Source organism: Tenebrio molitor, chromosome 7, assembly GCF_963966145.1.
Source record: "Tenebrio molitor chromosome 7, icTenMoli1.1, whole genome shotgun sequence".
NCBI lineage: Eukaryota > Metazoa > Arthropoda > Insecta > Coleoptera > Tenebrionidae > Tenebrio > Tenebrio molitor.
Window position 1 is genome coordinate 17,289,057 of NC_091052.1, and position 14,584 is coordinate 17,303,640.

At 38.1% G+C, this 14,584-nt stretch overlaps 2 protein-coding genes and 2 long non-coding RNA genes across 5 annotated transcripts in view; 1 reads left to right on the top strand and 3 right to left on the bottom strand.

The window, feature by feature from the left end:
- LOC138135804 (EGFR adapter protein-like) overlaps nucleotides 1-5,266 on the top strand; it is a 206,031-nt gene extending 200,765 nt beyond the window's left edge. The window contains exons 5-7 of one of the 2 annotated variants that reach the window (XM_069054724.1): nucleotides 2,333-2,464; nucleotides 2,781-3,716; nucleotides 4,238-5,266. In XM_069054724.1, the coding sequence (XP_068910825.1) occupies nucleotides 2,333-2,464; nucleotides 2,781-3,716; nucleotides 4,238-4,447 (1,278 nt within the window). In that variant the 3' untranslated portion in view covers nucleotides 4,448-5,266. The remainder of the gene's footprint in view (nucleotides 1-2,332; nucleotides 2,465-2,780; nucleotides 3,717-4,237) is intronic. The other variant, XM_069054725.1, reaches the window with a different exon arrangement.
- Nucleotides 1-14,584, bottom strand: part of LOC138135831 (uncharacterized) — a 325,387-nt gene that overhangs the window by 166,182 nt on the left and 144,621 nt on the right. The window lies entirely within an intron of this gene.
- Nucleotides 5,274-6,568, bottom strand: LOC138135812 (BRISC complex subunit FAM175B-like). Its single transcript, XM_069054738.1, has 2 exons — nucleotides 6,109-6,568; nucleotides 5,274-6,045 (listed from the first exon to the last, which is right to left on the bottom strand). The coding sequence occupies exons 1-2, from the start codon at nucleotides 6,193-6,195 to the stop codon at nucleotides 5,356-5,358; spliced, it is 777 nt and encodes a 258-aa protein (XP_068910839.1). The 5' UTR covers nucleotides 6,196-6,568; the 3' UTR covers nucleotides 5,274-5,355.
- On the bottom strand, nucleotides 6,950-7,963 carry LOC138135266 (uncharacterized). The gene is made up of 3 exons (XR_011160906.1): nucleotides 7,811-7,963; nucleotides 7,514-7,762; nucleotides 6,950-7,459 (listed from the first exon to the last, which is right to left on the bottom strand). It is a non-coding gene; the product is annotated as an uncharacterized lncRNA (long non-coding RNA).

Here is a 14,584-nt window from a genome sequence, read left to right on the forward strand (position 1 = left end):
ATCGTAAAATCTCCCTCGATCAGGTTTGAGGTTATGTCAGTAATTTTCAAATGTCAGAAAAGTTTCAGGTAAAGAAAAATGCAGCTAAAGAGGAAAATGGGAATTTATTTAATGGGTAATACTACAAGCAGTTTGTTCATTTTCAGAATCTGATTCAAAATGTTTCTTTTCCTATTCAGAAGTTTTTACACAACGAAAATTGGCAAATTCACGAAGAATTTTAAAAACAACTGTCGAGTGAACCTAAAAAAGGGATTTTTTAGAGAAATGTTTGGGGTTTGGTAAAAGATTCTGAAAAAATACATCGAATATACAGGGTGTTCTCGAAGTTGACGCGTTCCTTGTAACACGAGGTACTACACATTATTCTTAAGAATTGTAGCCTAAATCTTCTTAGTAAAATGTTTGTATTAACGGAGATAATTGGTTGTATATTTTTATTGTTTTCTAAAATTTAAGTCCGGTCCTGTCCATTTCTCCGCTGTACTAGATTAATAACTAACCTGGCCCAGAATGGTGTCTTTCCGGAAATCGCTTTGCAATACTCTCTGGACGCTGCAGATGCATTCTGATAACGTGATAACATTGCCCATGCATTTGCAACATATCTGTGAGCTCATTATTTTCCTAATAATAAAGCCATTTCGACTAATTAGATGACAACTCTGACAGTAGTTTTGATTAACGTCCATGCTCATTTGATTTTTTTTTTGTCAATTCCAATTTATTATTGACACATTTTTTTACAATTTTTCCATAATGTAAAACCTTCTTACAAGAGATAGGTTAGAATCAACATCAAAATTCAATGACATTTTTAAAAATTATTTGATAGATACTGTCAAGTAGACAATTAATTGACAAATGGACCAAACCAAATTTACATTAGAAAAACTTTCGTTTCCCGTTTTTTTTTTTTTTTTTTTTTACAACCAACTACAGCTTTACTGCAAATTTCTTTCATTAGCATGGTGGATTTTTCTGTCTTATAATTTAATCATAGCTAATTTTTTCTCGTTGTATTACGGACCGTCCAGATCCTTGCTTTCGGAAAATCATTTTACTTTTTATTGTAAATTTAAAAGTAATTGCGCCTTCATATCAAAATGGCTGACATACAATTAACATTTTACATTGCCAACCTAATAAGTAATAAGTATAATCTGTTTCAAAATCAAAAATCCACCACCTGTTGAATTATGTTGGCAGAAAAAAAGAAATCCCTAGAATAAGTTTCATTTTTCTGGGTTGGCCCAACCTTCCGCCAAAATTTGACCTTCAGTGTGTCACAAATATCAAATTATAAAAATGCCTCGAAAAACAAGGAATCTTTTAACCGCTAAATTAAAGCGAGCGTTCATTAAGTGTTTCGAAGAATTTAAAAAATACGATGAACTACGACCAAAACGGCTGTGAATAGTTTTATTTCATAACCCCACGTTTTTCTGACACTTTCAAACACACTAAAAACGAAAGTTGGCGACATTGTCGGTTGTATTTTCGAGGTAGAATGCAGTGTTGGTGGATTTTTGATTTTGAAACAAATTATAATAACCATTAACCATCAAATAACTTGTGTCTCATACCAACATGACAACACTTTGACAATTGTTTAAAAAAAAAAAGATTTAGATGCTTGAAACATCCTTTTTCTAAGATCGTATAACTAGTGTCTTAAAAAACGTCGGTAGTAAAAATGAAATTTGATATAATAATAAAAATTCTTGCTATAATATCGTCGGGAGGATTTTATTTTTATTCAGTTTCCCTCGTGAAGAGAAAAATGAAATAACAACATGAAATAGACAGATGAACCCACGTACCAACAATAACCGTGAACCTGTCATTTCAATTTGCCTTTACTGTGTCTATCATTAAATGCAGCAGAATTTTACGGTTACTTAATAAATGTTCCGTAATTTCAATTTTTATTCTGCAATTGATGACTATTCGGGTCAGCAAAAGAATGTCCATAAAGAAGTCCAGTCCTCGAAGTCATGACAGGGATGTGGAGAGTGTTGTCATGCTAAAAGCGACATGAAAGTCGATATGGCTGTCGATTTCGTTGAAGGACCGGCCCTTTGTTTGCATAGCAGTGAATAGCGACGATCATTTCGCCAATTTATCACTTGACCGCACGTTACGTCAAGTCAAGAACATCTTCGATTACTGGTGATTAATGGAGCTTGTTTGAAAGGGAAACTTTGATGAAAAATAACACTGATGGTCACACTTGGGACCTCGGGGCCGAACTAGTAAAAAGTGCCATCGTACAACTATTTATTATCGTGGCTTTTCCGCACTGTTTCTTATTTGTTGTATATTGTTTCAGGCCGAAGAACTAAACTCGATTGTTGGAAATGCATTTCGAATGGCTTACGCGGCGCAGCTGCAGAAACAACCCACTTTCCAAGACGTAATTGCATCCCAATTGGATCAAACTCAAACGAATAAAGTACTCTGGGTAAGAGTTTTTAACGATGTCGATATAGATAGACCCAAAACGACCGACCCTTTGTAAATCGAATTTTTAATCCACTTCTAATTGAAAAATGTTTACAAATAGGTTTAATTCAAAACAACAAAAGTGATCCGTGCATTGAAGAATGTATCATCACTTAATTTCAACACGAAAACTAGAATGATGTAATTAATGTTCCGATTTAAAAATGAATAAACTTTGAGGGCACAGTGTGACGTCGACGAATGTCGGGATTTGTATTTTCCCACTTATCCATTAAATCTGGCAACAACTTTTAATGCGTTTGCATTTGTTTCAGACGAAAGAATTATCGGTCACGTTAAAGAAAGATAAATCGTCGCATCAGCCGAACAATCATCAACCGACCGAAATGGATGTTCAACTGACGGGTACGGACGCGTCGACGTTGCGTCTAGCGCCGCCAACCACCATTCCTGGTCTGAAACCGTCCCATAAGTACAACGTACTTGGTCCGTCGGAAAAACCACAATCCCAACAAAGCACCCCTAGCAGCGACGAAAGCAACTCACCTACCGAGATGAATTCGTACAAAAGAATGACTGAAAAACCGCCCCTGATCAAGAGGATCGCGATGGGCCTGACCGGTAACAACCACCACGACAACGACGAAGACAGCTGCCCCCTAGTGAGCGACAGTAACAGCACCCCGGGGAGTCCCACGAATCGTCCTCTTTCGGGAGGATACGTCAACGAGTCGACAAACGAAGCCGACAGTCGCAATCTCAATAAGACTAATGCCGTAGACAATTTAAAAAATGACATCGTAGAAAAGATTAATTCAAATTTAACGAAACACATAGAAATGGACAATAGCCGTTTATTGCAAAACTCGCCCGCCTCTACCGAACAGGAATTTAAATCGAAAAGGATATCGCAAATTAGTTCGAGCAGTTCCAGTTCCTGTCCCCAAACCGGTACGGAGACCACACTGTTGGGTCTGACACCGACACCGCCCCCGCTTCCCGAAAGAACCGATTCTTTAAATAACAAGGAAGAAGGTGAGCTAAGGACGGCGCCGTGGTTTCAAGCCGGCATTCCCCGTGAAATTGCCTTAGAAATATTGGCTCAAGAACCGGTAGGAGCTTTCATGGTGCGAGAAAGCACCAGTAAGCCGGGGTGTTTCGCGCTTTCGCTCAGAGTACCGAGGAGTTTCCAGCCGACGGGCATCGCTCATTACCTCATCGTCAGGACGAATAAAGGCTACAAAATCAAGGTAAGTGTCGTCTGCATTTCGGCTTCTAATGCGCTCAGATTACAATCAGGTCTGTTTGGTGTAATAAACCGTAATGGTGACCCTAAGGCTTATTTAAATTTGCACGAAAGCGAAAGCGCCATCTCTTCACGTCAGCCAAAACTCATTCACCACATCGAGCTGCATTACCAAGAGGCTTGCCGGAAGTTTTAAATTACTGCTGTCTTTATAAGACTCGCAGATAAAGACGGATAAAACAAACTTTGTTGCTCTTGAATTCTTTTATTATCGCCTTATAGAGTTTTGCAAACAGATAATTTTTTTCTTCAACCCTTAAACTCACATCGAACTTTGCAAAAATGAAATACACATGATTGATCGTTCCCAAGGGATTTCGTATCGACATATTATCTTGTCGTAATAAGCGCAGTGATAAGTAGAACAAAGAGAATGAGTAACTTTGTACATGAAATTTAGGGAGACTATTCGGTTTATGAATTAAATTTTTGTATCCTTCATGTTACGTCCGCCTCTTGTTCCAGGGCTTTACGAAGGAGTTTACGACGTTGACGTCGCTGATAACACACCATTCTGTGATGCCGGAGTTGCTGCCGTGTCCTCTGTCGCTGAGTCGGTACAACCCCAGTTTCGTGAAATCGGACTCGAAGAGAGATTTTGCGGACATCGATTTGGACCCGGACTATAATACGTTAGCGGATTTTAGGAAAATGATGGCTGATTTAAACGTATAAAACCAAAAGTGTCGTCGTGACAGTGAACTAGTCTTGAAATAATGTGAATAAATAAGACGCAATTTTGTGTACCTTGTGATACCTTGATGAAGTTTTAAGAAGTAAATAACAATTAACAAAGTGTTTCCACGATTTATTACTATAGTGTACTTATCAATTAAATTAATTGACCTGTTTTTCTTCCTTCTTTCGTTGTTTCGAGGCGAAATTTACGGTTTATTTTCGTTTATATAATTAATGTTGTTTTTACAGGCAAAAGTTTGCTTATTGCTGGTAGCGGAGAAGTTACTTTGCTTGAGAATTTCGTCAGTGATTTGTTGGACCAATGAAAAATGTTATTTGAATGTTTGTAAAATTAATTTAAGTGACCTAGTCGTATATGCGCAGTGAATTTTTGTAAATATATACAAAAGTTGAAATTCCGAAAACAACCGTGGAGCTATATTTTAAGAGCAACCATTGTTTTTGTCAATTGTTTGTACTTGTTGTTACACTTTGTAACTTGTTATCCTAATGTTAAAACGAAGTGTTCAAAAAATAACGCACGCACCTATAGCGCTAATTCGAATCGTCTAAATTATATAACGTCTTATTAATTTTATGTACTAGTCACGAAGATGATTAATTATTCTAATTACTTTTTGTTATCTGTGTGTAACATACATACCTGCTTCGTTTCATCTAATGTTTATTAAGTAAATGGCATGTTAATCCGTAAGCTTGCACTACATTTATACAGATGTACAGGTTCCATTTGTATATTATTTATTTATTTCTTGTAATAAAAGTAAATTAATTTATAACAACGCAGTACCACTTATTCACCTCTTAATTTATTATTAATCCAAAAAAAAAAAATACATACATATAAAACAATTCGTATCTATCCAGAAAATTTAGAACATAGACTACTCGTATGTGACATTATTTTTTTCCAAAGCTGCGTTTTTCAATTCGTCCACCTCATCCTCTAATTCAAACAGTCTCATTTCCGCTTCGGCCAAGGATTTCACAATGTCATCAATATGTTCTTGTAAAGCTTTTTGTATTTTCAGAGCAACCGAAGTTCCGCCATTTTGTTCACGGTCAACTTGTATTCCTTGAATAATGTTCCTGACGGTGTCCGAAGTAGGTTCACTTGTCTTGTATGAAATATTAGGATTACTCATATTCACGATTTGCATCGGCATGACTTCGTAACGATTGTTACGATGCCTGAGAAAGGTCTGGGTAAAGGTGTGCATTGATTTATTATCGGAATGTTCGCTCGAAAGAATACAAAAACTGAAATATTGATGTGGAATTTCAAACAAACCGGCCAACTGTTTGTGGATTATTGCTTCTCGAAATGTGAGATTCAGCTTGCACGATAACGGGCTATATTTAAACCAAGCCACCACTTTTGGTGCTAAATCGCCTAAAAAATTAAGTACATTTTCAACGTCCACCCTACCGATTCCATCATAAAAATATGCCGATTGTGGACATGCCACTGACGTGTTAATTCGAACGATCCTCGTGGTGTGTACCACCGGCTGATCACTATCAGTAATTTTTGTTTTTGAACTCTCGTGCAATTCACCAATCAAAAACCCTTCCTGAAACATGCATTACGATTACGATATTGTGAATTTATTAAATCAGGCACGGTTATTACCTACCTGGGAATAAGCGCACTTTATGTTGTCGTACAAAAGAAACGAAAGAGATGTACCAGAAAGCGATACTGTTAAACTTTCTGTTGTCATTTTGTGTACACAATTTTTAGCACTGATTTTTAACTGAACTGTGGATAAGATTAATGCGCGTTAAATAAAAATGTATCGAGAAAAACGCGCCTCTCTGTAAAGATAATTTTTTGCTATATGTATACAACGTGTCTCAGAAATAAGTACCTACACTAATTTTAACCAGTGACAGTTCTCGTCAAGAACAACAAAATTTTTATGTATCACTTTTTCGAAATATAACTTTCATTTCAGTATTTTCCCCCCCATAAATTAACAAACTGTCTATTTACTCGCATTTTCTAGTCATTTGACCCAATGACAGTAACCGTGAAATAATACTTTTTGTAAAATCAACGCAAAACACTGTTTTTAGAATACAGTTTTTCCACTCTGCGGCCGAGGTATTACAGTTTATTGTTGCTCCTGTAAAATTTTGCATTTTGGAGTTACGTGCTTTGCTAGTGTAGACGACGATATGTATTTTATGATAAAGTCTTGTACACTGAATTTGATGAGTGTTTGTTTACATCAAAGAAAAATGGCCTTATTTCAGAATTATTTGCTGGAATACCTCCAAATATAAGCAGAATATTCAGATATATAAATTTTTATTTTTTTAAAGATAAAATCTATTATGAATTTGATGATATTTCGAATATACATTAGTTAAATCTGATAAATTTGATTTAACAGTTTTCGGATTTAAATGTGGTCTTATCGATCAAATATTAAAATTAATTAATCGTCTGTGATTCAACTAAGGTACACTACACATTTTCATTTTTTTTTTAATAAATTATGGATATACATAATTACTCACTTTTTTGAACAGCACACAATGAAAATAATACATACATTTTTTATATATACAAGTAACTTTAATTTATTCTTCAATAAATGTAACTAGATGAATAATTTCCTTGTTTAATTTTCTTACATATAGCTTCTTTTCATCTAGCGGCACCGCAGACCAAATAAATCCTATTAATTTTAATTCTTCCCGCTGCATATCTGCCTCGTCCAGTACAAAATTTTCATCACAATCGAAAAATGGGTCGGCGTCCGCATTCAATTTTTTCATTAATTTTTGTAAAATATCACAAAACGATTTCTTCTCAATTTTCCACTTCTTCAGCAGCTCAGGGTGTTCAGCTGCTAAAGTTTGAAATTTGCTTTCGTTTGATCCGCTTTTATTGGAAAGGTGTTCGTCCTTGACGTAAAATATAAAACTTCTAACATTGAGAAGTTTATTTCTTAATAAAATTTTCAAGTTTGCTGTACACTAAAAGAAAACAATGACAATTTTTTTTAATTAATGAAAATTACGTTAACTTACTAGTTGGTCTTTTAATGTTTGTTTTTCAGATGAAAATGCAATTTCCAATTGTTTAATTTTCAATTGATGTTCGGTGTCTTGTAATTTAGCTTCCGACTCTTGTTCTTTCAATTGATGTTCAGTGTCTTGTAATTTAACCTTCAACTCTTGTTCTTTCAATTGATGTTTGGTGTCTTGTACTTTAGTTGTAAGTTCGAGAATATATCTTTGTTCTTCTGATAAATGCGGCTGCGAAAAATCGAAGGAATCCTAAGAAAACTTTATGTTATTTGTGATTATGGTTCATAAATAATTTACCATTGAAGAACGAAAAATCTTTACAATTAGTTTACCCACTTACTCATTTCAGCTGATGATGACAAATGACAAGGGACATAATTTTGACATAGAGACAGAGAATTGTCAACATGAAAAATAAAGATAGGTTGTAATATTGGTTGCATAATCTACTAATCAAACAAATAAATAAATATACTGTGGTAAACGTCAGAGTAAACGTGGTCACAAAGCTGCTGATTGCTTCAAAAAGAAGAGAGAAGAAAACCAAAAGGCTAGACTTGTTCATGAAGCTTACTTTTCCGGTAAAACTAACGATAAATGGTGTTTGGACAGCGGATGTACATCACACATTTGCAACGACAGGGAGTTGTTCATCGATTCACAAAAAGCTCAATGCCAGCTGAAATTGGCAAGTAACGCAACAACTCAGGCAATTGCGAAAGGAAGCGTGAACACACTAACCTCCGTTGGAAATCAACCAAAGAAGATCGAATTGAAAAATACTCTCTATGCTCCTGATTTCAGAACAAATTTGTTGTCAATTGCGAAGATTGTGGACAAGAATCGTGAAGTTCTTTTTACGAACAATCGGGCAGTTCTTTTTACGAACAATCGGGCATTCATCCAAGATCGTCGTAGACATGTCAAGATGATAGCAGATCGAGATGGAGACCTATTCTACCTTCGAGAAAACCACCAGAAAGCGTATGCTACATCTGTCACGTTTTTAGCAATTGGCATCGACGTTTTGGTCATTTAAACTTCAAAGATTTGGAAGTAATGATGAAGGAAAATCTTGTTACTGGTGCGAAATTAAAAGGCGCTATGAGTACCAATAACCCATGCAAAATTTGCATCTCTGGCAAGTTTGCTACCGCCCCGTTTCCAAGACGCCCTAATCCCTAATCGATCCTCAAACCTGCTGGACATCGTGCATACAGATATATGTGGGCCTATGAGAATTGAGTCTAAGGGTGGTGCTCGTTATTTTGTTACTTTTACAGACGATTACAGTCGCTGGACTAAGACGCATCTGATTCGGTAGAAATCCGAAGTAGCATCAAAATTCAGAGAGTACAAGAACTTTGTGGAAACACAATTGGAAAGAAAAATCAAAGCAGTTCAATCAGATAATGGAAAAGAATATTGCAACAAGGAAATGGACAAGTTTTTCCGAGACTCTGGTATTCAATTTCGTTTGATTACGATCTACAGTCCTCAACAGAACGGTTTGGCAGAATGCAAGAATAGAACGCTGGTAGAGGCTGCCAAATGTATGTTATTAGAATCTGGTCTTCTTGCATCATTTTGGGGAGAAGCCATAATGACAGCAAATCACGTTCGAAACAGATGCATCTCCAAAAGTATTGACGGAGATATTCCCTATAAACGTTGGACTGGGAAGTCTCCAGATGTTAGTCATCTACAAATATTTGCTTATTGGTTGCAAAGCTTAAGTTTTGGATAAATCAACTAATCGAGGGAAATTTGACTCAAAAACTGTTGAAGGAATATTTTTGTTGGTTATTCAGATTATCCAAAAGGGTATCGAGTGTGGATACCGTCAGAGTAAAAAATTCGAATTTCGAGAGACGTCAAATTCTTAGAAGAATTCGAAAGCAATGAGTACGAAGATATAATCTCAAGTGAAACTTTAAATGGAAGGTTTAAGCTCTCCGATCTATTGGGCAATATGGATCCTAGCGGAAGAGTTGATATTGACATTTGTGGGGGGGGGGGGAAACAGTCTAAAAGAGACGAAGGCTCCAACTGTCAATATGCAAGAAATTCCATTGATGCAAGAAGATTTCGAAGAAGACGAAATCGCAGGTGAGATAATCACTCCAGACAAAGAGATCGAGAAAATGGATGACTCTGTTAGCGCCAAGACGTACCGCATTACGTGTCCAAGTGGTGATTCTGTATAGTAGTGCTAGGCTTACACATTCTTAAGTGCGGACCGCACCCCTGCAGATTGACCACGCGCCTCGATCAGTGCGGACGCATTATTATTTAAGCTTTTAAGATTAAAAGCTAACATCAGAAGTGGGATTGTGACATATCGTGCCCAATTTAAATTTTTTTTCTTTATTTTATTCTTTCCTGTTGTTAAAACAAAACAAAAAAGTCTCTGTGCCGTGCCCGTGCAAATGGAGGATGAAAACAACTCGAACAGTGTTGATCCTACCGCTGCGGTTGCCACTGGAGCGGGGAATACCACCGAAGATAAAACCGCCCGATCATCCTTGACCATTTTACTTCGTGGTTTGTTGGACCACGTGGATTCTGGACCCACAAATGTGTTTTCTGGATGAGGTTTGACTGACGGCAATTTTTTTTTGGTTAAAAATTTCCGGTTGTGAGGCCGAGACAGGTGAGTGGTTCTCCTGTTGCAGCCCTTTAGATCGTCGCTCGTGGGCCAGCGCAAAAAGAGACCTCTGCGAAAATTTTGCAGGCAGTGCTAATTTTGGCAAGTTACTGCATGATGCAATCTCCTATAATTCGGAGAAATGCCCAACGTATGGGTTTTGTGGCCGCATGAAATTACAAAAATTGAATGTTTTGCGTGTTCCATTTATTCAAGGACACCCTTGTGAGTTTAATCTGTTGCGGTATTAAAGACGACGCTTTGCAGGCACGTCCGTGCCCGATTAGCGCATTTGTCGCGCTCCCAGTCAAAATTTACTTTTAATCGCCGAGATGGCTGAGCTAGTAACGTTGTTGCTACTTTTCAAAAAGCAGATTCATTAAAATGCTTTGGATGTGGCCGATTGGGTCACCAAAAATCTGTCTGCATCTACACCTTTAGTCCCGGTGTCAAGCTTACACATGACAATGCTCCCGTGCTTAGCTCGTCTTCAACTAATGTTTCGTTAACCTAAAAGTTGTCAGGGGAAGTTCAAATAATTGGCTCGGTATAAGTGTAAAGAATTGACTCTATTCGCAACTTTACACTGTGAGGCTTAATAATTATTGAATGCCTTGTTGGCATGTTGTTTCACTCCTCTAGCAAATTCAGCAATCCTTCGTATAGGGGAATCGAATACGGGATGATGTCATCCGGTGCCCGTAATTTGTGCAATCTCGGCTCCTTGACGCCTGGCGAGAGTGCCAGACCACCGATCACGGGGATATCGCCTTACAAACCTGTGAATTTTGTACACAAATATGTCATACCGTTAACAAATGTTTTAAGAAACGACTCATTGATTAAACCAGACCCGTTAATCTCTGCCATTTTCGTTGATTGTTTCCGACTTTGCCCAAGAATGAAGATGGATTTACCCATGTTTTTGTGGCAGTGGATGTGTATTTCAAATATTGTTTTCTGTGCCCACTCAAAAGCCTCAAAACAGATGAAATCGCTAATTGCGCCCAAGATATCATCTTTCTAGTGGGTACCCCGGCTCGCATTCTCACTGACACTGACGTCATCTGCTGCCTGTCAGATGCGTCTTTAGGCCAAGGGATGGTGCCCGGACCCGACCCGGACGACTACGACGCTCTCCTTGAGAGTCATCTTCTATTATTGTCTGTTTTTAGCACGACCTGCTGGATGGTCAGAGTGTCTATAGCGGCCTGGTCGTAGACCGAAAAATCCTATTGTTCTCATGATTCTGACATTTGGGGTTGTTTTCGGGGGTTGCTGTCAGCAACTAACTGTCATGCTGTCAAATGTGTGACAACGCCATGTGCATCGTGACAATTTAAACATGCAGTCCACACTCCACACACATGTATCTGCATGATGCATGCAGTCATGCGTAGTTGTCCAGTGATAAATGATGCTTTACTTTAATTGTAATTACAGTGTGGATATTCTGAGTTGGCAGAAGCAAGATGTTGCGCATTGGTTCGGTTGTGCGGAAGGAACAAAGTTTCGGCGCCGCATTTTTTTTTGAAAATCTCTTGGTCAGTGGCGAGTGCAAATTCATAGAATAATAATTTGTCCAAAATTATATAATTAATTAATTACATTCAAAACTGTACAAAACATAAAGTATACTTCCACTCATTTCCACCAAGAATGGCACGGATTAATTAAGCAAAAATAATTGTTTTGTTATGGACCCATCTTTATCTGACTTAGGAAATAATGTACCTACTGCAAATCCAAGATTGAGATTATAATTTTACTATTATTCCAGAAATGGGCTTACAACTAACGGAACTTGTTGCTACGTTTCCCGCAATATCAGTTCTAATATGAAAAAAAAAAAGCCAGTTCATAAACACTAACAGCAAAATACTAAAGACCAGAAACACCAAACAGAACGAGCATCAACTAAATTAATAAAATGTTTGTTATTAAAGTTACTTTTAAACTGTGCAACTCTTGACATTGCACTTTGACAACTTCACTGAATTCATTACATTTGTTTGTGAGGTTAGGTAGGTTAGGAGAAATATGTCCATCCTCAAGACGGCGGTGGTTTTTAGAATATATGCAGTTGTATCAGTTTATAACACGCACTTGGTGTATGTGGCTGTCTCCCTTCAACACATGTGAGACAGGTTCGTAGTTCGTTGCCTCTGCTGCGTTCGCTGTTGAGATGTCGTTCTGTGCGTCTCACTCTGAACTATACGATTTGAGGAACATGGAACTATTAACGTGCGTCGGTCTCGGCGCGGGCGTAAAATGTAGACCAAACGTCAAAAATTGTTACGAAACAAGGAAAATGTAATTCGATTTAACCAAAACTTCGGAAATCACTGCAAAAGTGTTGCAGTAAGCAAAACTATTACACAGATGATGTTAACTAACTTGCGTAATGTGCTATCGTGCAGCAACGAGAGGAAATTTAGCTGAACGTATTCTCCAAACCAATTTTTTTTCCATGAATCCAAATAAAGTAGTGTCACCACTGTCATCTGAATTGAAGAGTTGGGAAAACCCACATTTGTTGGCAAGTCCGATGGCATTCATTCAAAATAAATTCAGATTTTGCGTCTTTTCAATTTCAAGAAAGAATGGTTTTTAGTTTTCAATAATTGAAATACATTTGTCAGTGGTTCCGACTATAATTTATTCTGTACTGATCGTATCTATAAGGTACGCTGTATGTACTGATACTGATAAAATAGAAATTATTCGATTGTTATTAGAATCGAAACGCAGTTCAAAATAAGTGCACAACTGCACATGCGCATCATTTATAATTGAAAGGTCGAACTATTTGATCATTTGGATTATTCAAAGCGATTCTTTCGATTCATTCGATCATCAGAATATATCGATTCTACCCAACACTAGAAAATACTATAATTTCTTGACAATGGCGGTCACATAAACAACTCATTATGCCTTGCTGTCAAGTGTCAAACACGGACGAACGGCATGTCGTGTTCTTGATTCAGGCGTGACGTCACTGCATATATTTCTAAAATAAACCATGTACCCCGCCTGTTCTTTTCGTAAAATCATGATTAGCCGTGTTAGCGGTTGCTAGCGTGCCGTTGATGCTTGGGCCAGTGTGCCTTCTGGCGGATATCAACTTTGGCAGGAGTTCGGCTGTGCCGTTGATGCTTGGGCCAGTGTGCCTTCTGGCGTATATCAACTTTGGCAGGAGTTCAGCTGTGCCGTTGATGCTTGGGCCAGTGTGCCTTCTGGCGTATATCAACTTTGGCAGGAGTTTAGTTGTGCTGTTGATGCTTGGGCCACTGTGCCTTCTAGCGGATATCAACTTTGGCATGAGTTTGGCTGTGGCCGTTGATGTTTGGGTCTCTTTGCCGTCTGGGAAGTTCCGCACCTTAAACGTGTACATAATCATGGATATTTTGACGCATGTTGTGTTTGTCATACGCCGGAAGACCCCGTTACATCAGTACCAGGACCATCTCATGGAAGTCAGGATGAAACCGAGCCCTGACTTGAGACACGTATACAATTCCAGTTTATTCTAATAAAATTCCTGAATTTAGTATTTATTCAATTACAAACGTCAATAGGTAAATCTTCAAATTGACTCCGAAATAAAAACTGGTTACTATTTTTGGGCCGAGAGCGTCCCAATGTCAGGCTGGCCGTGTTAGCGCCAAGACGTACCGCATTACGTGTCCAAGTGGTGATTCTGTATAGTAGTGCTAGGCTTACACATTCTTAAGTGCGGACCGCACCCCTGCAGATTGACCACGCGCCTCGATCAGTGCGGACGCATTATTATTTAAGCTTTTAAGATTAAAAGCTAACAGACTCAATCAAAACCAAGAGGGGTCCGGGAAGGCCTCGGAAGATTTTAACTGGAAAAGTTGGAAGACCGAAGAAACAGTATCACATGATCTACAATCAAAATCTTCCTGTTGCAGTCGACAGATCGAACACTGAACCAACTTCGGATGAAGATCCACGATACGAAGAGATAGACTTTGTCATGGCAGCATCTGAAATTCCTTTTTCAGAAGCTATCCACATTGCAGATAAGGACGAATGAAAGGATGCCATCCTATCTGAGATTAAGAGTCTAGTCATCAACGACATATGGGATGTCGTCGACAAGCCAGATCACGCCAAAGTAGTGGGTTGCAGGACAGTTCTCCGCAACATGTATGCAGCTGATGGAACCTTAGACCGACGTAAGGCAAGAGTAGTGGCACAGGGATTTACTCAGAGACCCGGGATTGACTTCCATGACACGTTTGCGCCAGTTGCTCGTTTAAGCTCATTGAGATTGTTGGTGGCCCTAGCAGCTAAATACAATTTGAAAATATCGCAGCTAGATGTAACAAGCGCATATTTAAACGGCAAAATAGACACGAAAGTTTTTATGGAAAAACCCGCATTGCTCAAAGAAA

Coding starts and splice junctions, on each gene's coding strand:
- LOC138135812 (XM_069054738.1), bottom strand. CDS start 6,195: ATGACAACAGAAAGTTTAACAGTATCGCTTTCTGGTACATCTCTTTCG. Junction 6,046..6,108: donor TAAAGTGCGCTTATTCCCAG/GTAGGTAATAAC, acceptor TGCATGTTTCAG/GAAGGGTTTTTGATTGGTGA.